Source organism: Arachis hypogaea, chromosome 1 (assembly GCF_003086295.3).
Source record: "Arachis hypogaea cultivar Tifrunner chromosome 1, arahy.Tifrunner.gnm2.J5K5, whole genome shotgun sequence".
NCBI lineage: Eukaryota > Viridiplantae > Streptophyta > Magnoliopsida > Fabales > Fabaceae > Arachis > Arachis hypogaea.
The window spans coordinates 101,897,377-101,921,626 of NC_092036.1; the positions used below are offsets into that span (position 1 = coordinate 101,897,377).

General features: G+C 33.0%; 4 protein-coding genes, 1 non-coding gene and 1 pseudogene across 5 annotated transcripts; 5 read left to right on the top strand and 1 right to left on the bottom strand.

The window, feature by feature from the left end:
* Positions 1–84: 84 nt before the first annotated feature.
* Positions 85–4,207, top strand: LOC114924203 (uncharacterized). Its single transcript, XM_072208082.1, has 4 exons — positions 85–1,193; positions 2,015–2,195; positions 2,789–2,861; positions 4,041–4,207. The coding sequence occupies exons 1-2, from the start codon at positions 85–87 to the stop codon at positions 2,064–2,066; spliced, it is 1,161 nt and encodes a 386-aa protein (XP_072064183.1). The 3' UTR covers positions 2,067–2,195; positions 2,789–2,861; positions 4,041–4,207.
* Positions 2,802–6,526, top strand: LOC114925068 (cullin-1-like; annotated as a pseudogene).
* A 779-nt stretch (positions 6,527–7,305) lies between these two features.
* TRNAF-GAA (transfer RNA phenylalanine (anticodon GAA)) lies at positions 7,306–7,378 on the bottom strand. Its single transcript has one exon. It is a non-coding gene; the product is annotated as a tRNA-Phe (tRNA).
* Positions 7,379–7,492: 114 nt separating this feature from the next.
* On the top strand, positions 7,493–8,638 carry LOC112760087 (uncharacterized). Its single transcript, XM_025808095.1, has one exon. The coding sequence runs from the start codon at positions 7,493–7,495 to the stop codon at positions 8,636–8,638; it is 1,146 nt and encodes a 381-aa protein (XP_025663880.1).
* Positions 8,639–9,381: 743 nt separating this feature from the next.
* Positions 9,382–14,019, top strand: LOC112704187 (cullin-1). The gene is given in 12 exon segments (XM_025755703.3): positions 9,382–9,527; positions 10,155–10,254; positions 11,401–11,586; positions 11,761–11,808; positions 11,883–12,086; positions 12,176–12,253; positions 12,468–12,557; positions 12,655–12,735; positions 12,827–12,865; positions 12,867–12,890; positions 13,084–13,170; positions 13,255–14,019. Coding segments are annotated over 12 exon segments (1,326 nt in total). The 5' UTR covers positions 9,382–9,387; the 3' UTR covers positions 13,504–14,019.
* A 5,975-nt stretch (positions 14,020–19,994) lies between these two features.
* On the top strand, positions 19,995–20,384 carry LOC112704301 (nuclear transcription factor Y subunit B-5-like). The gene has a single exon (XM_025755708.2). The coding sequence runs from the start codon at positions 19,995–19,997 to the stop codon at positions 20,382–20,384; it is 390 nt and encodes a 129-aa protein (XP_025611493.1).
* The last annotated feature ends 3,866 nt before the right edge of the window (positions 20,385–24,250 follow it).

The following is a 24,250-nucleotide window of genomic DNA, read 5'->3' on the forward strand; positions in this document are numbered from 1 at the left end:
CATACAATTAAGCTTTTATTTAAATTTTAAAATACATGAACCTGACCACGGAGCTGCCGCCTGCCGCACACAATCTCCATCGTCATGTTTCACTCAAAGCATCACTCTCTTACAAGAGCCCTTCTCTTCATCCTCAGCCACAACCCCCCTCTTCCATCGCCATCCACAAAATCTTACCTTCTTCTTCTTCGGCCACAAACACGCCGCCACTCAACCACCTCCACTTCCGATTACCACCACTCTTTCACTGTCTCCTACCTCACCACCAAGTGCGGCTTCTCCCATGAAGACGCTCTCAGAGCAAACAAGCGCGTTCGCTTTGACACCCCCGTCAAGCCAGATTCCGTCATCTCCTTCTTCAAAGCCCATGGTTTCTCCCTCTCCCAAATCGCCACCATCATGTGCAAGATTCCCGTGGTGCTCACATATGACCCTACCAAAGCGATCTTGCCAAAGTTTCAATTTTTGGCATCCAAAGGTGCTTCTCCCTCTGACATTGTACTCATGACCACAAGGAGTCCCAACTTCCTGCTTCGAAGCCTTAACCATATAGTATCCTTCTACGAATTGGTAAGGAGGTTCTCTCCCTCTGATCTTAAAGCCATTGCTTATCTAACTGGATGCCCATCATCCATTGCTGATGTTCGTGTGGCTCAAAATGTGAAAATGCTGCTTGATGAAGGGTTGACCAATGCCAACATTCACCATTTGCTTAGAACTAGGCCTTCTGTGCTGTCTTCTGCTGATTTGAAGAAAACAGTTGAGGAAGTGAAGCAATTGGGGTTTGATCCTTCACAGTCTTATTTCAGTGTGGTGTTGCTCACCAAAAGGGCCGTAACTAAGTCCCGATGGGATGCTAAAGTTCATGTCCTTAAGAAATGGGGCTGGTCCGAACAAGATTTTTCAGAGGCCTATAGGAGGCACCCTCAGTTTATGCTACGTTCCGAGGACAAACTCAATGCAGTGATGAGCTTTTGGATCAGTAATCTCGGCTGGGATTCTTCAGCGTTTCGCATTAGACCGGTGCTTTTTGGATACAGTTTGGAGAAGAGGCTTATTCCTAGAGCTAAGGTTATCAAATATCTTCTCTCCAATGGTTTGATGAAGAAGAATGCTAGCATAATCACACCATTTTCTTTGACTGAGAAGCTGTTCCTCGAGAAGTGTATCACATGTTTTGAGGAGAAAGATAGGTCTCGCCTATTAACACTATATCAGGGAGGATGTTAGGATTTTGCGTTAGTCAACTCTTGATGCCAAATTTTATGTTAAGCAATCTTTTGTTTCTTCATGTCACTTTAGTCTATGATTGAATTTCTACTAATTTGATTGAACCGTCTCATTTGCTTGGCAGAAAGCTTTTTAGATTTTACTCATAGATCTTACCTGAATCAGTTACTTGATTGTTCATAAGTAGTTGCTCAAGGGGTATAAATGGTTTTGTGCTCAGAGATAACTTTGTGCACCATGCTTGTTTGTTGGTTTTGTTTTGTATTCTTGTTCGAAGAAGTGGACTGGTTCATATATTGAAGGAATTATGGAATTGAATGTTGTTTGAATTCCTAACAAAATTTGCCTGTACAAAACCTGAGCAAGCTGTTTGTTTCAGCCATAGTAAATTGACATGGCCCCCACGCCCCTCCCCCCTCAAAAAAGTAAAAACATTTAGGAACATATTTATAGAAATTTCAAACCTGGCAGGTGAGAGCTAAGAAGTTATTGAGCGTAGGTGTTTCCTTGCAATATGGTGTGTGGACACAAATCAAAGTCCAAAGATTTTAGTCAACTCTGAGTCTTGTAATATGGTGTGTGGATATAAATCAAAGACTTAAGTCAACTCTGATTAAGGTCAAGGTGAGTGTTGTGAGTGTGTGCCCTGTGACTTCGACAGGGCCCCTGTCGGAGTTACTCTTCTCTTCTTTCTCTAACTTCCTTCATATCAAGGTTTGCTTTTTCTATTTAATACCAGATGGAATTTCATTGAGCAATTGCCCTCAGCATTTGTTCTTTGCAGGTTTTGTTTCAGATTCGCAGCTTGCCATCTTCATCTTCATGTCGACGAGTGAGCGGAAGATCATCCACCTGGAGCAGGGATGGGATTTCATTCAGCAGGGCATCACCAAGCTCAAGATAATTCTAGAAGAAGGCTTGCCTGAACCTTTCTTCAACTCCGAGGACAACCGGATGCTTTACGCGTAAACCATCTATTCCCTCTTTTTTTTGCATATCTTTCACTTTTTTCAATTTCATCCACGGTGGATTTGGCTCTGTGTATTTATTTCAAATGGCTAATAAAAAAAAAAGAAGTAGAAAAATGCATAGCCCTTGGACATTTAAAACAATAAAAAAGACGCTATTTTTAAAATGAAACTTAAAAAAAATTCATAAAAAAGAAGATACGTGATGTTGAAGAAGAGCAAGTGAACCAAGATTAAATTTGTGTATGGAAAATTATGAAAGCAACTTTTTTTCTGGATGTGATTGAAGGTACTTTAGAAAGTTCTTTTGTCCTAAATTGAATTGATGATGAGTGTAGAAAACTTAGGATTCAAAGGAGAAATAAGAAATTAGGATTTGGAGGGAAAATTAGGATTTAATATAAATTGTAATTATTAATTATGGTAAAGGATATTTTTGGTAAAGAAAATAATTAAAAAAATTTTTTAAGATGTATCTTAACATGTTTAAAACTTAATAAAAGTACTTTGTTCAAAAAGAAAGAATTATTTTTTTTAACAAGAAAAGCTAATCCAACAAAACACTTATTTTTACCATTCTTGATATGCAGAACCATCTATACCATGTGCACCCAAAAGCCTCCTCATGACTATTCCCAACAACTCTATGACAAGTACAAGGAGGTATTTGAAGAGTACATCCAATCAACGCTGAGTATAACTGTATAACATTGTCATTTGAGATTGTTTCCGGTTGGTCATCATTAATTGCCTATAAGGGTTAGGTAGGTGACTAGGTGCTGTATATTGGCATTGATTGTGATCACAAGCATAATTTGAATGGTTTAGTACTTTAGTCTCTGTGTAAACTCTAAAGCTCCTGGGACTGATGGAAAATTTGTATCATGTAGACATAGGTCTCATGGTAGTTCTAAGAGTAAGTGGTTTGGTCATTGTTATTGATTCTAGGAAGCAATCCTGGGTGACAAATGCTTTGGCCACAGCAGCCACAATATAAATCACATATTATAGTCAGATAGTGGAGGGTAATAAGCTAAGAGTGAGAGGATGCCCTTGACTGGCATCTGCTCACGTATCTTGCCCAAGAACAAGTTGTAGGTAGCGGAAGTGATGCTGCAGTGGGCAAATACAGAGGATGATATATACTAGGCTAGAGAGATGAGTGAGAGCATTGCAAAGAAGGAAATACATGGAATGAAGTTAATGCTTAAATTTCACAATATTAAAAAGATATGGCACCAAAGAGATGGAATGGAAAAATAATTTTTGCCTACCTCTTGTTTGGTTGATCAATGAGAGCGGAAAGGGGAACGTAAGGTCTGTAATTGGTAACTAGTTTAACCTATCAAGGTAACTCATATGAGGTAAATGCTAAAGTCTTAAAATTTAATAAACTGAACAAGAGATCGGTTTACTTATTCTTCTTGCGGCCAGTTTAAACAAAATTACCATTAGTTCATCCTCTCGTCATCAAGATGGGTGTGTATATTTTGTAGGGGGTGTATGAGGTAAGGATTTGAATATGGATTAATGTAGTTGCCTGAGCTTCTAGCTCAAAATGCACTAGTATCGACGCAATTCAGAAGGTGATATATTTTATAGTGATTTTGTTTCCTTTTGTTGTATAACCTACTAATCTTTCATCAAGATAGGTGATATATTTTATAGTGTGGTTGAGTTTCCTTTTTTGATGGATGGGGTGTAAAACCTGACTTATCTTGTATATTTTAACTGTAAATATGTCCACATGAACTCAGTGCTTATGATGGTTGTATCTTGTATTAATATTTTTTTTTTTCGTGCTTCTTTCCCCTTTGGTTCGGGTATTACCTTCTTTGACAGAGAAGCATGATGAATTTATGTTGAGAGAACTTGTACAGAGGTGGGCAAACCATAAAATTATGGTTACGTGGCTTTGTTGTTTCTTTCACTATTTGGATCGCTACTTTGTTGTCCGGAGGTCACTCCCACCCCTTAAGGAAGTTGGCTTAACTTGCTTCCGTGATCGGGTAATGTTACAGCAAACCTTACATAGTGTTATGTTAATTCTTTGAATTAGCTACTCTTCTCCATGTTACAAACATAGACAAGTTTTGTAATACTACTACAGATTAGATGTTTTTCCTATTGTTGTCGTTCCATTTTTTCATTACGTAATAAATTTTTGCATTTATTATTTACAGGTTTACAAGGAGCTAGATGGGAAAGTTAGAGATGCAGTTATTTCTATTGTAGGTTTTTCTTCCTTGTTATGTTAGATTTAAGTGTTTACAAATTTAGATAACTAACCCTTATCTGTTTAAAGATTGATCAAGAACGTGAAGGAGAGCAGATTGATCGGACTTTATTAAAGAATGTATTAGACATATTTGTTGAAATTGGGATGGGAAAATGGATCACTATGAGAATGATTTTGAATCTGCAATGCTTAAAAACACCTCTGCTTATTATTCTCAAAAGGCTTCTAAGTGGATCCTAGAAGATTCTTGTCCTGATTACATGTTCAAGGTGTGGTTTCTCAGTTGTCCTTGCAGTAACTTGGTTTCTCATTTACATTACTGCCTGACCTATATTTGACTTTTATAACAGGCTGAGGAGTGCTTAAACCAGGAGAAAGATAGGGTTGCTCATTATTTGCACTCCAGTAGCGAGCCAAAGTTGTTAGAGGTTTATTCTTGGCCTTTTTCATGCTATTTCAGCAATGTGGTCTTCACCCATGTTGAGTGTAGTATTGCCAGGCAACTAAAAGAAAGAGTGGGGTGGTGACAAAAATAGAGTTTAATTTTTGATGCAATGACGGTATAAAATGTGGTCTTCACATATTGTAGTTTCTGAACATTTCTCTTGGTCTTATTTTTTCCTCCTCGGAATATCATTCTAGAAAGTTCAACATGAGCTGCTATCCGTGTACGCAAACCAACTCCTCCAGAAAGAGCACTCTGGATGTCATGCTTTGCTTAGAGATGGCAAGGTACTCTTGAAATTCTTCTAACTTGTTATGGTTACGATTTTTCTTTTAGTAATTTAATGTGAGTATAATGTTGTCATATTTTTCCTTAAATGTGTTGGTTGAAGATCTGTCACGGATGTTCAGGCTATTATCTAAAATACTTGAAGGCTTAGATCTTGTTTCCAGTGTATTTAAGCAGGTTGGTGGTAGTGAATCTATCACTATGCCAATCAAAATTGAGCTTTTCTTGCTAACTTGCTTATAAAACTTTTTCTTGTAACATTTTCCAGCATATTATCACTGAAGGTATGGTATTGGTTAAGCAGGCTGAAGATGCAGCTAGTACTAAAAGGATCTGTTACTGAAGTTGTTAATATTTTGGTTTTGCTTTTTACTGGTTGAGTTTATTTTGTCTATTGCCTGTTTTCCTTATCCTGTTAAATGCAAATCTCTACAGGCAGAGAAAACTGAATCTGGTCTGGTTGTTCAGGATTTTGACCGGAAAGTGATTGAACTGCGTGACAAGTACCTGTCATATGTAAATGACTGTTTCCAGAATCATACTCTCTTCCAAAGGGTATTGCTCAGAAATTGACTTTACTTACAGTTGTTATGGTGGATTGATATGTGCATATAAATCTGAAAGTTTTAAAATATAGGCTCTGGAGTCTTTTGAGGTCTTTTGCAATAAAGGTGTTGCTGGGAGCTCCAGCACTGAACTGCTTGCCACATTCTCTGATGACAACATTCTTAAAGATTTGGGCACCCTTCTGGCCAACCGGTTGCCAACTTGAAAGCCAAATTCAGCTGCCGGTGCACGGCTTCGACCCTGGGAAGCTCATCATTCGTGGGGATGTTGACCCCCCAGAGGATGCCCCGGCTCATGCTCCACCTGCTTAGTTTTCTTTATTCTTGCTTATTTATTTGTCAGGTAAAGTATGTTTTTTTTTTTAACTTCACGTTTGCAATTTTTTTTTTGAAATATCCTTTATGTTTAATTTTATTTAATTTTTGTCCTTAACGTTTTTTTGTGTCAAAACTATCTCTGTACGTTTTCAATTTTGTCTCTCAAATTTTAGGTTGAGTAATTTTAGGTGTAGTTTTGACCCAAATAAAAAATGTTAGGGACAAAATTGAATGAAATTAAACGTTAGAAGTATTCTTAAAAAAAATCACAAACATTAGGAAGAAAAAACATATTTTACCCTTTGTGTGTCATATATCCTTAAGACTTTGGGATGATCCCAACAAGAAGTTATGGATGCAAAGCTTAGTATGTTTGGATTAAAGTTTGCAAAGGAATGTTAGTATGAATGTACTTCTTATAAAATTATTTTTGATTAAAATCAAATTAATGTCAATGTGGTTTGTATTTGAACATTTTATTGTCAAACATGATTTTTAAAACATGAATACTTTTTGAATGATGTTATCTAAAATTTCACTGAAATGCAAAATTACTAAAAAAGAAGTAAAAGCTTAAGATTTAACTGATCACTTTTCAATATAACAGGTTAAAATAGATATTTAACATTTTATTAATATTTCAATGTAATCCTCAAGGATGGAAAAGCAAAAAAATTGTTACTTTCAACAAAAGTATGCCTAGAGCAAAAAATCAATCCACATTGAGTTAACTAAAAATGGTCCAAACACACTCAATCTGGCATATGAGAAAGGGTTAATCGAATGTTTACATGTGAGCTAGGATATTAAAGTTGAGCCTATTCGGTTGTTGTAGCTTGAATAGACATAATAGGCCCAACTTGTACCACTTTCACTGACCCAATCATGATTAGTTGAATTTTCTTATATGAGACCCATGATATTACAATCATGTCCAAGACTGGAACTTGCTGTTGAGACTGATTCAATTCAGGTCTCTCAAGTAGTTAAGTGAAGTTGTCTCTCAGATTTTAGCTTTATTGCGTCGTCTGTTTCTTTGTCGTATAATGGCAAACAAATTGACAAAGTCCAAAGATTTATTTAGGTATACTTTTTCATTCATGAATGATCCTTTTTAATGGCATGTCTTTGCTATTCATTAGTCATTATACTATTTTGTGTTAGGTTGTAATTTTCATTGTGTACCAAAAAACTGAAAATTGATAACAAACATGTTCAGATCAATATTTGAATATCAATGATAATTAATAATGCGGTGAGCGTGGATCGAACACGCGACCTTCAGATCTTCAGTCTGACGCTCTCCCAACTGAGCTATCCCCGCTTTGGTAATTAAGTTTTTATTAAAAAGAATAGTAATACATAAAATTAAGTTTTTATTTAAATTTTAAAATACACGAACCTGACCAAGGAGCTGCCGCACATAATCTCCATTGTGATGTTTCACTCAAAGCATGACTCTCTTAGAAGAGCTCTTCTCTTCATCCTCAGCCACAACCCCCCTCTTCCATCGCCATCCACAAAATCTTACCTTCTTCTTCTTCGGCCACAAAAAAGCCGCCACTCAACCACCTCCACTTCCGATGACCACCACTCTTTCACTGTCTCCTACCTCACCACCAAGTGCGGCTTCTCCCATGAAGACGCTCTCAGAGCAAACAAGCGCGTTCGCTTTGACACCCCCGTCAAGCCAGATTCCGTCATCTCCTTCTTCAAAGCCCACGGTTTCTCACTCTCCCAAACCACCACCATCATGTGCAAGATTCCCGTGGTGCTCACATATGACCCTACCAAAGCGATCTTGCCAAAGTTTCAATTTTTGGCATCCAAAGGTGCTTCTCCCTCTGACATTGTACTCATGACCACAAAGAGTCCCAACTTCTTGCTTCGAAGCCTTAACCATATAGTATCCTTCTACGAATTGGTAAGGAGGTTCTCTCCCTCTGATCTTAAAGCCATTGCTTATCTAACTGGATGCCCATCATCCATTCCTGATGTTCGTGTGCCTCAAAATGTGAAAATGCTGCTTGATGAAGGGTTGACCAATGCCAACATTCACCATTTGCTTAGAACTAGGCCTTCTGTGCTGTCCTCTGCTGATTTGAAGAAAACAGTTGAGGAAGTGAAGCAATTGGGGTTTGATCCTTCACAGTGTAATTTCAGTGTGGTGTTGCTGGCCAAAAAGTCCGTAACTAAGTCCCAATGGGATGCTAAAGTTGATGTCCTTAAGAAATGGGGCTGGTCTGAACAAGATTTTTCGGAGGCCTTTAGGAGGCACCCTCATTTTATGCTATGTTCCGAGGACAAACTCAATGCAGTGATGAGCTTTTGGATCAGTAATCTCGGCTGGGATTCTTCGGCATTTCGCATTAGACCGATGCTTTTTGGATACAGTTTGGAGAAGAGGCTTATTCCTAGAGCTAAGGTTGTCAAATATCTTCTCTCCAATGGTTTAATGAAGAAGAATGCTAGCATAATCACACCGTTTTCTTTGACTGAGGAGCTGTTCCTCAAGAGGTGTATCACATGTTTTGAGGAGAAAGATAGGTCTCGCCTATTAACACTATATCAGGGAGGGTGTTAGCATTTTTTGAGTTAGTCAACTCTTGATCCCAAATTTTGTGTTAAGCAATCTTTTGTTTCTTCATGTCACTTTAGTCTATGATTGGATACTAATTTGATTGAACCGTCTCATTTGCTTGGCTGAAAGCATTTTAGATTTTACACATAGATCTTACCCGAATCAGTTACTTGATTGTTCATAAGTAATTGATCAAGGGGTATAAATGATTTTGTGTTCAGAGATAACTTTGTACACCATGCTTGTTTGTTGGTTTTGTTGTGTATTCTTGTTCAAAGAAGTGGACTTGTTCAAAGGAATTACGGAATTGAATCTTGTTTGAATTCCTAACAAAATTTGCCTGTACAAAACCAGAGCAAGCAGTTTGTTTTAGCCATAGTAAATTGACATGGCCCTGACCCCTCTCTCCCCTCAAAAAAGTAAAAACATATAGGAACAGATTTATAGAAATTTCAAACCTGGCAGGTGGTAGCTAAGAAATTATTGAGCGTAGGTGTTTCCTTGCAATATGGTGTGTGGATATAAATTAAAGACTTCAGTCAACTCTGATTAATTTCAAGGTGAGTGTTGTGAGTGTGTGCCCTGTGACTCCATATCAAGGTTTGCTCTTTCTCTCATGCTCCCAATCCACAATTGCATCAACCTTCCCCGATTTCTATTTTGTACCAAATGGAATTGCATTGAGCAATTGCCCTCACCATTTGTTCTTTGCAGCTTTTGTTTCAAATCCACAGCTTGCCATCTTCATCTTCATGTCGACGAGTGAGCGGAAGATCATCGACCTGGAGCAGGGATGGGACTTCATGCAGAAGGGCATCACCAAGCTCAAGAATATTCTAGAAGGCTTGCCTGAACCTCACTTCAGCTCCGAGGACTACATCATGCTTTACACGTAAACCATCGATTCCCTCTTCTTGATGCATATCTTTCACTTTTTTCAATTTCATCCACGGTGGATTTGGTTCTGTGTATTTGTTTCAAATGGCGAATAAAAAAAAAAAATAAAGAAAGTAGAAGAATGCATAGCCCTTGGACATTTAAAACAATAAAAAAGACCCTATTTTTAAACTGAAACTTTAAAAAAATTCATGAAAAAGAAGATACGTGATGTTGAAGAAGAGCAAGTGAACCAAGATTAAATTTGTGTATGGAAAATTATGAAAGCAACTTTTTTTCTGTATGAGATTGAAGGTACTTTAGAAAGTTCTTTTGTCCTAAATTGAATTGATGATGAGTGTAGAAAACTTTGAGGGAAAATATAAATAAAGATGTAGAGGGAAATTAGGATTCGAAGGAGAAATTTAGGATTTGGAGGGAAAATTAGAAGTTAATATAGTATTAATTATGGTAAAGGATATTTTTGGAAAAGAAAATAATTAAAAACTTTTTTTAAGATGTATCTTAACATGTTTAAAACTTAATAACAGTACTTTGTTCAAAAAGAAAGAATTTTTTTTTAACAAGAAAAGCTAATCCAACAAAACACTTATTTTTACCATTTTTGTATAATGATATGCAGAACCATCTATACCATGTGCACCCAAAAGCCTCCTCATAACTATTCCCAACAACTCTATGACAAGTACAAGGAGGTATTTGAAGAGTACATCCAATCAACGGTGAGTATAACTATAAAATTGTCATTTGAGATTGTTTCCGGTTGGTCATCATTAATTGCTTATAAGGGTTAGGTAGGTGACTAGGTGCTGTATATTGGTATTGATTGTGATCACCAGCATAATTTGAATGGTTTAGTCTCTGTCTAAACTCTAAAGCTCCAGGGACTGATGGAGAATTTGTATCATGTAGACATAGGTCTCATGGTAGTTCTAAGAGTAACTGGTTTGGTCATTGTTATTGATTCTTGGAAGCAAACCTGGGTGACAAATGCTTTGGCCACCAGCAGCCACTATACAAATCACATATTATAGTCAGATAGTGTAGGGTAATAAGCTGAGAGTCAGAGGATGCCATTGACTGGCATCTGCTCACGTATCTTACCCAAGAACAAGTTGTAGGTAGCGGAAGTGATGCTGCAGCGGGAAAATAGAGAGTATGATATATACTAGGCTAGAGAGACGAGTGAAAGCATTGCAAAGAAGGAAATACATGGAATGAAGTTAATGCTTAAATTTCACATTATTAAAAAGATATGATAGGAACCAAAGAGATGGATTGGAAAAATAATTTTTGCCTACCTCTTGTTTGGTTGATCAATTAGAGAGGAAATGGGAACGTAAGGTCTGTATTGGTAACTAGTTTAACCTATCAATGTAACTCGTTATAAGGTAAATGCTAGAGTCTTAAAATTTAATAAACTGAACAAGAGATCGGTTTGCTTATTCTTCTTGAGGCCAGTGTAAACAAAAATACCATTAGTTCATCCTCTCGTCATCAAGATGGATGTGTATATTTGGTAGGGGGTGTATGAGGTAAGGATTTGAAATGGATTAGTGTAGTTGCCTGAGCTTCCAGCTCAAAATGCACTAGTATCGACGCAATTCAGAAGGTGATATATTTTATAGTGATTTTGTTTCCTTTTGTTGTATAACCTACTAATCTTTCATCAAGATACGTGATATATTTTATAGTGTGATTGAGTTTCCTTTTTTTGATGGATGGGGTGTAAAATCTGACTTATCTTGCACATTTTAACTGTAAATATGTCCACATGATTTCAGTACTTATGACGGTTGTATCTTGTATTACTATTTTTTTTTTCGTGCTTCTTTTCAAATAAGTAACTTCTTTCCCCTTTGGTTCAGGTATTACCTTCTTTGAGAGAGAAGCATGATGAATTTATGTTGAGAGAACTTGTAAAGAGGTGGGCAAACCATAAAATTATGGTTGGTTGGCTTTGTCGTTTCTTTCGCTATTTGGAAACCTCCATTGTTGCCCGGAGGTCACTCCCACCCCTTAATGAAGTTGGCTTAACTTGCTTCTATGATTGGGTAATGTTACGGCGAATCTTACATAGTGTTATGTTAATTCTTTCAATTAACTATTATTCTCCATGTTAAAAATATAGACAAGTTTTGTAATGCTACTACAGATTAGATGTTTTTCCTATTATTGTCATTCCATTTTTTCGTAACATAATAAATTTTTGCGTTTATTATTTACAGGTTTACAAGGAGCTAAATGGGAAAGTTAGAGATGCAGTTATTTCTATTGTAGGTTTTTCTTCCTTGTTATGTTAGATTTAAGTGTTTACAAATTTAGATAACTAACCCTTATCTGTTTAAAGATTGATCAAGAACGTGAAGGAGAGCAGATTGATCGGACTTTATTAAAGAATGTATTAGACATATTTGTTGAAATTGGGATGGGGAAAATGGATCACTATGAGAATGATTTTGAATCTGCAATGCTTAAAGACACCTCTGCTTATTACTCTCAAAAGGCTTCTAATTGGATCCTAGAAGATTCTTGTCCTGATTACATGCTCAAGGTGTGGTTTCTCAGTTGTCCTTGCAGTAACTTGGTTTCTCATTTACATTACTGCCTGATCTGCATTTGTTGTTATGTCTTTTATAACAGGTTGAGGAGTGCTTAAAACGTGAGAAAGATAGAGTTGCTCAATATTTGCACTCCAGTAGCGAGCCAAAGTTGTTAGAGGTTTATTCTTGGCCTTTTTCATGCTATTTCAGCAATGTGGTCTTCACCCATGTTGAGTGTAGTATTGCCAGGCAACTAAAAGAAAGAGTGGGGTGGTGACAAAAATAGAGTTTAATTTTTGATGCAATGACGGTATAAAATGTGGTCTTCACATATTGTAGTTTCTGAACATTTCTCTTGGTCTTATTTTTTCCTCCTCGGAATATCATTCTAGAAAGTTCAACATGAGCTGCTATCCGTGTACGCAAACCAACTCCTCCAGAAAGAGCACTCTGGATGTCATGCTTTGCTTAGAGATGGCAAGGTACTCTTGAAATTCTTCTAACTTGTTATGGTTACGATTTTTCTTTTAGTAATTTAATGTGAGTATAATGTTGTCATATTTTTCCTTAAATGTGTAGGTTGAAGATCTGTCACGGATGTTCAGGCTATTTTCTAAAATACCTGAAGGCTTAGATCCTGTTTCCAGTATATTTAAGCAGGTTGGTGGTAGTGAACCTATCACTATGCCAATCAAAATTGGGCTTATCTTGCTAACTTGCTTGTAAAACTTTTTCTTGTAACATTTTCCAGCATGTTATCACTGAAGGTATCGTATTGGTTAAGCAGGCTGGAAGATGCAGCTAGTACCAAAATGGTCTGTTACTGAACTTGTTAATATTTTGGTTTTGCTTATTATTGGTTGAATTTATTTTGTCTATTGCCTGTTTTCCTTATCCTGTTAAATGCAAATCTCTACAGGCAGATAAAAAGGATATTGTTTGTCTGAAAAGTTTGAATTTATGAATATAATTGCAATTGTGGAAACTAAAGCTGGTCTGGTTGTTCAGGATTTTGTCCAGAAAGTGATTGAGCTGCATGACAAGTACCTGTCATATGTAAATGACTGTTTCCAGAATCATACTCTCTTCCACAGGGTATTGATCAGAGATTGACTTTACTTACAATTGTTATGGTGGATTGATATGTGCATATAAATCTGAAAGTTTTAAAATATATAGGCTCTGAAGGAGTCTTTTGAGGTCTTTTGCAATAAAGTTGTTGCTGGGAGCTGGAGCACTGAACTGCTTGCCACATTCTCTGATGCCAACATTCTTATAGCTAGTAGGTCTTGTTTAAAAGATTGCGAAGGAAGTGGAAGTGAACCAATTAGGGTATTGTTCTTTGAGGGATGCCAAAGTCAACTCTGCCGAGACTGCCAACGCCGAGCTCACCACGGAGGCCAAACTGGAATCGGCGAAGGCGGATAACCAGAAACTGAGGGATCTGGTCAAGTTGGCTAACCAGGAGAAGGAGGCCTTGGCTGATAAGAGCAAGGCTGGAGGTGGAGGTCAAGAAGCTCAGGGAGGAGAAACTTAAGCTTGAGAAAGTTGGTTTGGGCGCCGTTCTGGCCAAGCGGTTGCCAACTTGAAAGCCCAAATTCAACTGCCGGGTGCCCGGCTTCGACCCTGGGAAGCTCGTCATTCATGGGGATGTTGTCCCCCCAGCGAACAAAATTGAATAAAATTAAACATTAGAGATATTCTTAAAAAAAATCACAAACATTAGGAAGAAAAAACATTTTTTACCCTATATGTGTCATATATCCTTGAGACTTTGGGATGTTCCCAACAAGAAATTATGGATGCGAAGCTTAGTATGTTTGGATTAACGTTTACAAATGAATGTTGGTATGAATATACTTGTAAAATCATTTTTGATTAAAATCAGATTAATGTCAATGTGGTTTGTGTTTGAACATATTTTGTCAAACATGATTCCTAAAACATGAATACTTTTTGGATGATGTTATCTAAAATTTTACTGAAATGCAAAATTATTAAAAAAGAAGTAAAAGCTTAAGATTTAACTTATCACTTTTTAATATAACAGGTTAAAATAGATATTTAACATTTTATCAGTATTTCAATGTGGTTCTCAAGGATGGAAAAGCAAAAAAATTGTTACTTTTACCAAAAGTACGTCTAGAGCAAAAAATCAATCCACATTTGAATCAACTAAGAATTGTCCAAAATCATTCATGGCAAACTTAATGTATATTGGGAAAGGATGAACGACAAACCAAATAGACACTTTTTTTTTTTGGTTTTTCACGATTTCCCCTAATCCAGCAGGTCAAGGATTAATCCGCCGCGGTACTGAACTCCATTTAAGGGTTTGTCGCTGGTCATTTGGTCGCTGTATGGACAAGGTGGATTTTGAACCCACAATACTTACTTAAGCTGACTAGTGAACTAACTATTAGACCAACCCAACTTGGTTAACCAATCAAGCACTTAATCTGGTATATGAGAAAGCGTTAATGGAATGTTTACATGTGAGCTAGGATATGAAAGTTGGGCCTATTCGGTTGTTGTAGCTTAAATAGACATAGTATGCTTAACTTGTACCACATTCACTGACCCAATCATGATTAGTTGAATTTTCTTATATGAAACCGATGATATTACAATCAAGTCTAAGACTGAAACTTGTTGTTGAGATTGATTCAATTTAGGTCTCTCAAGTAGCTAAAATTGGGAGATTGAGACTTAGTATTATGTTTGTTGGTTTAGAGATTAATACTAAAATTTCAGTTTCTTTCCTCAAAATTTCAGTATTTCAGTACCTCCAAAAAATGGGACACAAGAACTGAAATTTTTAGGGACAAAGACTGAAACTTTAATAACATTTTATATCTAAAATACTTTTATTTCAATTAATTAATTTCAATTTTATTCTTTGTACAAATTAAATTAGAGCTTCATTTTTATTTGAGTCTCTATCTCTTATTTTATACCAAACACAATATTAAGACTTATTTCAGTCTCTATTTCTTAGTTTTTATCTCTCAGTTTTAGTCTCTCAATTTCTGTCTCTCTTCCAAACGCTACCTAAGTGAAGGTGTCTTAAGAGTTTAGCTTTATTGCGTCGTCTGTTTCTTTGTCGTATAACAGCAAACAAATTGACAAAAACCAAAGCTTTATTTAGGTATACTTTTTCAATCATCAATGATCCTCTTAAATAGGTATACTTTTTCATTCATCAATGATTCTCTTAAATGACATGTCTTCTCTATTCATTAGTGATTATACTATTTTGTGTTAGGCAAAAAACTGATAACTAATATCGATAACATCAAGGAATATCAATGAGCTCTATAGCATACTTTGAAAGTTGGACTATGGTCATAGGCTGTTGCGAGGCATAAAACAAAGTCGCTCTTGACAAAATTCCACCAGACAAATAATCCAATCTTGTTCGCCTAGCTAGCATTCATATAGTGGGTCAAAGGAATGCTTCGTCAAGGCCTTTTTTTTTTTGCATTTTGCAATAATGTATGTGCATGCATGCTCCATCATCATTATTATTATTATAGTGAATTTCTTTCTTATTTCGATTATTATAAGATTAAAAGACTGATAATGAGAGAATACATAGTGTTAGTCACTTATCTGTGTAATAATTTGAACCGATATATATAAAAAATGTATGAATTAAGTTCATGATAGCTTTTTTTTTTCTTTTAAAATTAGAAGTGAGACTCGAATCTAAAACTTTTAAATAAGAAGAGAAGATTATACCATTTGAGTTATAACTTATTGACAGTTTACAATAGCTTTTTGTTCTTTGATGTTAATTAGTCATTACTTTATTAAATCATATGCGACATAGTGTATATACCCTTGGAATTTCTCATCGGTAATTTGAGAATAATAAAGATAAAGATTAAAAATAATATTTATGTGTATTTAGTGTATATTTTCATTTTAAAATAAATATTTACTAAACAGGAACCAAATATATATAGAAAATTTTTCAGATTGTCATAACTTATCACGTTGTTGAAAATTACACATTCATCAATGAACTTAAAAAAAAATAAAAAGAAAAAAACTACTGTAGCCGGCACCATTAAAAAAACATGCAACTGATGGTATCTCTTTAGAAGTCTTAATCTCATTTGACCTGAATTTTGTGCATATGCCCAATGGCCAATACAAGATATATCAAGCTTTAAGTAATAACAAAAGGAAAAAAACAATGAAACATGCATATTTTGTGTGACTTTCACATATTATTTTTTCTCTGAATTTAATTACAACTATGTCCTTTTTTCTGAAAGAAAATTACAACTATGTTATTCCCACTCAATTGTCTTAACAAATTTAAATGATGAAATACGTGCTAATATTTTTTTTTTGTTTTTTGTAGTATTTTCTAATCTGATAGATAAAAAATTAATCTATCATGAATTAGAATTCTATTTAAAGATTTTTTATTGATTAATAAATTACTGTATGTATAAGATAAGATTCGAAATAAATCCCACACTTACTTAAATATACGTGATAATAATAGGCTGATTTTTTTTAATATGAAAAAAATATTAATTTTTTGTTGGAAATTAGATTATTTGGTATAATTACAGATAAGTAGATTTTGCAGGTAAAAAATTAAGGCGTGTTGCAATACGTGGGGACGTGTTGGACACATAACAATATCCTAGCCAACAGGTGGGGGTGTGTTGGACACGTGGCAATATCTTGGCTAATACGTAAGAGATGTGTCAAAACACATGAAGAACGTGTTGAATAATTTTCACAATATTATAATACACTTCAAATATCAACATTTAACCAAAACATCATCTCTATTTCCATATTAAAAATGATTTTTGCTAATATGTTTTACTGCCAAATGGATTATTTTGGAAGGTGCAACAAAAGTGGAAATCGAAAACTCCCAACGACCTTGGAAGTTGGAACGAACTCATTGACAGTTGGTCCGTCGTCGTACGGATCATACATTCCGATTCCACCCACTGAATTTCGACAACCTTGTAAAACAAAACTCCGCTGTCGTATAGTAGAATGACGATAACCTTACTAAAACAAAATAAATAAATAAGCATGCTTATAACACAAATTAATTCTTAAATGGGATATAATGGCGTAATTCTTAAATAAAAAAAAAAGAGAAAGTTTAGGAGGAAACATTTTTATTAAAATTTAATCAACATTTAACAGCAAAAAAAATAAATAATCTTACACCATTAGTTATAATCTCATACTGTTAAAAATACGAATGATAGCTAATTGATAACTATACATCACAAAACTTGCTGACTCCTTAGTTAACACTCCTCAAAAAAATAAATGAGGTGTAATACACATATATAAATTGTTTTTTTTTAATCTTGAAACATGATTTTTGCAGCCTGCTGGGAAAAAAAAAAAAGAAGAAGAATGTGGCATGTATTTGATACATTTTATTGCAAGAGATAATATGCTTTTCACAACTTGTAAATAGCAAAATAAAACGTTTAAACATTTTTTCACAAACTATAAAAAGAAAAAATAACAAATTAAAAAACATTTTTGCTACCAACAAATTAAAAAAGCAAAAGTTAAAACAATTGAAATTTAAAAAAAGGCAAGTTACAAAAAAGTTTGTGTCCACATCCCAATAATTCATTTAAATAAACTATTTTAGAGCATTTTACGCCTTTACTTTCTATAAACAAATTTTGTATCCCATGATTAAGCATCATTTTATGAATATTTGATATATTTTTATATTCTATGTCAATAATAGTATTAGTATAAGAGAAAAGTTTAAGAACAAACATATAATTTTAATTTATATTCGTTGATATTTTTAATTAATAACTTAATATTTTTAGTTTAGTATCATTTTTAATTAATAATTTTAAATAATATTATTAATTAATTAACTACTAATTAAAAATAATAAATTGTGTTAGTAGTCATATAGTCTTGCTAATAGATTGAAAATATATCCGTACGTTAGAAGTCAAACATATATAAGTTATTAACTACGTCCACATGCATAAAAATAAAAGTAAAAGCCATGCAATGAAACTAATGTGAAAATTAAAGAATATAATTTCGTGTGTAATAAGTTGAGAATGATTCAATCCACTAATTAAAAAATTTCGATGAGTATAGTTTAATTAACACCCACTAGTGTTTATAACAAGTACAAAGTACAAACCCTTTATTGTTAAATGTAACTTTGAAAAATATATATACTTTTATCATTTAGTGAATTCCATTCTTTTATTCTTATTTATAATATACTAACACCCATGGATTTATTCCTCCTATCTTAGAACTTTCAAAAGGCTAATATTATTTTCTTTTTTCATTTTCACTCTTTTCAATATAATATCAATGAACACACCAAAATTTTAACATTCTATTATTCTATATATAATTATATATACATGATCAATATAATTTAAATTCACATTAATTATTTACGTATACATTGACAAAAGATATACAGTACAAAAATTATTATATATTTTAAAATCTTCTATAAATATTAAGTATATATATTGATAAAAGAAAAAGTGTTGACTAGGTAGGCAAGGTTAAAAAAATGCCTTGTCAACGTCCATTAATTAAAATAAGAAGCCAATGAGATAGAAAGGTTATCCGGGTGGGATTTGTCTACTTTTTGCAACCAAAAACATGACTGTGTACTCCATTCAATTATTATGAACTGATCATGACCTGCATCATCATCACATACCCCACATACACTTTCAATTCTACCCAACCCAATTCTCCATACCATTATTCCCATATATATCACTAATTTTAGTACACTAATAATCTTAAAAAACCGCATTCAATTAATTATCACCTTAGACAATTTAATTAAGAGGAGTGCTAGAGTTAGTAATTTTTGTATTTTGTAATCATTAATTGGTTATTAGTAATATTTTTAATAGTCTAAGATTAAATTTAATAATGGTGTGAGATTATTTAATTTTTTTTATGATTAAATAATGGTTAATTTTTTAAAAAATTGCTGACTCCTAAAATTTTTTCTTTAATTAATATAAATCTATTATATCTCTAATATATTTTTTATTTAATTTTTAAATTTATGTGAATTTTTTATTTTTTTATTTGTATTAACTAAATTTTATAACAAGAATTGAATTCTAAAATTTTAGTCATATAAATTCTGAAAATTTAAATAATTTAAAAAAATTTAAACCAATAAAAAATTTATATCTGAATCAAACTTTTTAACCACCAAACAAAAAAAGAAAATTTATTTTTAAAGAGTAAAATAAAATTGAAAAAAATTATTTATAGTGATTTTTTTTGTGACTATTTGTAGTGGATATGATAAGCAATCATGACAATCAAAACAATCACAAAAGAACGTATAAAAATAAAAAAATATTAAGAGATTATTAAAATTTGTTGTTTTTAACCATCATTTAGTCATTAATCCAATTTTTTTAATTTAATAATTTAATAACATATTTAATTTTATATTTTTAAATATTGATGACTAAAATCAACAAATTCTGATAGTTTTTTAGTATTTTTTATTAAAATAAGACTAGTTATCATCATATATGTATACATGTATATGGGGATGCATGTATATTTATATGGAAACGTATAGGATACCAACATATTATCTATCAATTTATTGTCAATAATAATTAATTATTATATTTTAAATATATATATATATATATATATATATATATATATAAAGATATATCTGAAAAATATATCTATAAAGACACTTCTATTAAATAGAGTTATAAAAAAAGACATTTTTAGTAGACACATTCATAAAAACACTTTCATTAAACACAATTATAAATAAGAGTTGGTAGAAGTTGGCAAAAATATTATTGGTAACGTAGTGGGATTACTATATATATATATATAGTTAAGTGAAAGAAATTGATGATGATGAGAGAATGGATGAGATTGGAGAGAGTAGCATAAAGGAACAAGAGAAGTTGGTGCCAATAGCGAACGTTGGTCGAATCATGAAGCAAATTCTTCCCCACAACGCCAAGGTTTCCAAGGAAGCCAAAGAAACCATGCAAGAATGCGTGTCGGAGTTCATCAGCTTCGTGACTAGCGAGGCGTCCGACAAGTGCCGGAAGGAGCGGAGGAAGACGGTTAATGGAGATGACATATGCTTCGCTTTGGCCTCTCTTGGCTTCGATGATTATGCTCATCCTATCACAAGGTATTTGCAGAGATTTAGAGAACTTGATCTTGACCATCATCACACTAGAACTAATAGTATTAATCAAGAAAGAGATACACGGAATAGCACCTTTGATGATGATGATGAATAGACAGATCGAATTGTTATGTTACTTGATCCGATCGTTAATAATAATAAGGTTAATGATTGCTACTGCTTAATTTAGATCTGCATGTTCATCATATTATTACTTCAATTCTGAAATGCCATACCTCTATCTTAAGAGTGCTAGAAGACTAGCAACTTTTGTGATTTGTAGCCATTAAGTAATCATTAATAATATTTTTAGTGGTATGAGATTTCATCCAATAATGTAGGATTACTCACTTTTCTTTTGCGAGAAAAGCTCTACATCCATGTAACTTTCACTCCACGCCCCACACCCCCACTTGTTTTACACACGTCTCTTATAACCTATATAACGAATCCTTATTTTGCATCATCAACATTTCTCAACGTAAACTTTTGCATACAACGTAAACCTCTTCACGTTCTTCTTCTTCTTCAACCTAATTAAATTCGCTGTTCTCCTCTTTCGTGTTTTTCTTCTCTGCATTATGGATCTGGATTGATTCAACGCAATTATCTTCGTCATTCATCTTCTTCTTCGTTTTCTTCTTTGATCTGCACTTTTGAATTGAAACAATGAATGAATAAACTTCAAATCAACTGAATGAGTGCGATTTTAATGATTCTTCTCAAATGCATCAATTTGATGAGGTTTGAATTATTGAATTCTGAATCGAATTTAATGGAATGAAATTTCTAATTTTATTTGAAGTGAATTGAATGGACTGAGGTTATTTATATCTGAATTGAATTCAATTGAATTGATAATATGTAACTGTGAGTAATTGTGAGTGTCAGTAATTGTGAGTAACTATGAGTAAATGTGAGTAACTTTTCGATTCGGTAAGTACTAAGGAGGTGGTTCATCACTTTCATGTTTTCGGTTCGGTCCACAGAAAGAAGTCTAACAAAAATTAGACTAATATGTTCTGTTTTCTTTCCTAAGCACTATATAATTGTTTCACCGTAATTAAGATTTCGGTTCACCATAACTAAGATTTCGGTTCACCATGAGTACTGTGTTCGGTTCATTCTGCACTATTCAAAACTCTTCTTCCTCACCTTCTACTACTTCTTCACCAGAGAGAGAAGGAGGAAAAGACAAAAAGATACAGCAGCAACAACAACAAAAGAATGACGATAGGTTTTAGAGTTTAGGGTTTTAGGATCTAAAGTTTTTGGGTTCAGGGTTTAGTGTACAGGGGTTCAGTGTGTTTCAAACTTTCGGTTCGTCCCGTGTATTAATTTCAGTTCACCGTGTTCAATATTGAGTGTTTAGGGTTTAGGGGTCTAGGATTTAGGGTTCAGAGTTCAGGGTTTTAGGGGTTTAGGGTTTATAGTAGGGTTCAGAGTTTAGGGTTTAGGGTTTAGGGTTTAGAGTTTAGTGTTCAAGGTTTGGGTTCAGGGTTTAGGGTTTAGGGTTTAGGTTTTAGGGTGTAGGATTTAGAGTTTAGGTTTTAGGGTTTTAGGGATTTAGGGTTTATGGGTTCAGGGTTCTGGTTTTAGTGTTTAGGATTTAGGGTTCAGTGTTTAGGGGTTTATAATTTTTTGGTAAATAGGAGAGCGATTTGGATTACTCTTTTGAAACGAATCAAACTGACAAAGTTTGGATTATTCAATTTTGATCGAATTGAATGGAATACAATTGCTAATTTGGATTGAATTAAATGGACGGAGGTGTACTAAATTGAATTGAATTGAATTGATAATATGTAAATTGCATGCAGAGATATTTGAATTTGATTTTATATAATGGATTATATTTTGTTCATTCAGTACTATACAATTGTATTATTTTCGGTTCACCATGAGTACTATGTTCGGTTCATTCTGCAGAAAGCTGTTTGAATTTAATTTTATATAATGGATGGATTATGCATGTTTCGTTCACTCCATACTATACAATTGTATTGTTTTCGGTTTACCATGAGTACTATGTTCGGTTTTCCATGAGTACTGTGTTCGGTTCACCATGAGTACTGTGTTCGGTTTATTCTGCACTATTCAAAACTCTTCTTTCTCACCTTCTGCTGCTTCTTCACCAGAGAGAAGGAGGAAAAACAAAAAAATACAGCATCAACAACAACAAAAGAATGACGATAAGGAGAAAACACTTGAAGAAGAAGGAACGCGAAAAAGGAGGAGAATGAGGAGAAGGAGGAACGCGAAGAAGAAGGCGAAGAAGAAAAAGACGCTCCGTGAGTAAAAGAGCGTGAAAAGAAGAAGAAGAAGAAGAAGAAGAAGAAGAAGAAGAAGAAGAAGAAGAAGAAGAAGAAGAAGAAGCGTGAGGAGAAGAAGCGTTAGGCGATTTCGTGTGTATTTGGCGCGTGTATTTCACGTTTCATTTAATGGAATTGGATTTTTTTTTGTGTTGAGCCAACTTAATTACATGGTTACATGGATGTGTAATATCCCTGTTCTTTTACTGATTATATACTGGCCAGAATTTAATAAAATTGCTGACCCATAAACTTTTCCTTTAATTAACTTGTAGAATATGAAAGAATATTCTTCCTCACTCTTATTCAAGCAATGTCAAGCCAGTTTCATTCTAGTAATTCTCACTTCTAACCTAATTCATATATATATATATATATATATATATATATATATATATATATATATATATATATATATATATATATATATATATATAATTCTATCTAATTCTCTCTTAAATAAAAAATAAATTTTATGATAAATTTAATAGTTATTGAATAAAATAAATTATATCATCAAAATATTAAAATTAACTCTTAATTTAATTTTAATTTTAACAACTAAACTAATTAATTATAATAAACCATCACTTAAACCTTATACCTACAAAATCACACGATTTATATATCAACTCCATTAATAACTATTGAATTCACTCTTACCCAATTAATACCTTATCTATTTCTTTTACTTTATATTTATGACGAAGCCTTTTATTGATTTTTCTTTTTATTTATTTTTTTTAGTTTTTTTATTTTTTATTTTTTTTTGTATTGTTAGATCTAATTAATACATGTGTAATTTTAAAAAAATTATAAAATAAAATCTCTTTTGTAACTCTTATAATTAAAAAAATTAATTATATTTAATTAGTTTAATTATCAAAATTTAAATTAAATTAAAAATTAATATTAATCATGATGATATAATTTATTTTATTCAATAATAATTAAATATATTATAAAAAATAATTTACCTTTAATTTAAAAAAATAGATAAAATCTACCATATATATATGTTTTTTATTTTAATAATATTTTTTAAAATATCATAATCATCCCAACATAATTATTGAATGAGTCTGTGTATATATATACTCATTCGCCGTCACTGATAAAATTAAATGGGTATAAAGCCACTTTCTAGTTTCTAGCTAGGGTTTCGATACATAAGATAAAACCCATCCTAGTATCTTCACAAAATATATGTAGGCTACACTTTCATGAACTCATAATTGATAATTCTAATAAGGGCTTGGGGCCACATTATTAACAATTATGATCATTCATTATATGTCAACAGTCAACACAACTCCAAAACAATGAGGCCAACTAATGATGACGAAGAATAATAAAAAAAAAGTTAGAGTTTTCTAATGAACATATATATTACAATTAGATTCATTGAACAAGGACATGTGTTAATTTTGTTCGACATGTGTTTATTGTCAATTTAATGAGATATAAAATTAAAAGAAATTAGTATATGAATCCGTGTTCAGCTAGCACAAAAAAATTTATAAAAATAAATTTTTTTATATATTTAGATTTTTAAAAAAAACACAAAATAATTATTATATTAAAAAATTTATAAAATTATTATTAAAATCAAATTTTAACTTAAAAATAGTGAATAATAATTATTCTATATTTTTTTAAGTAAAATAAT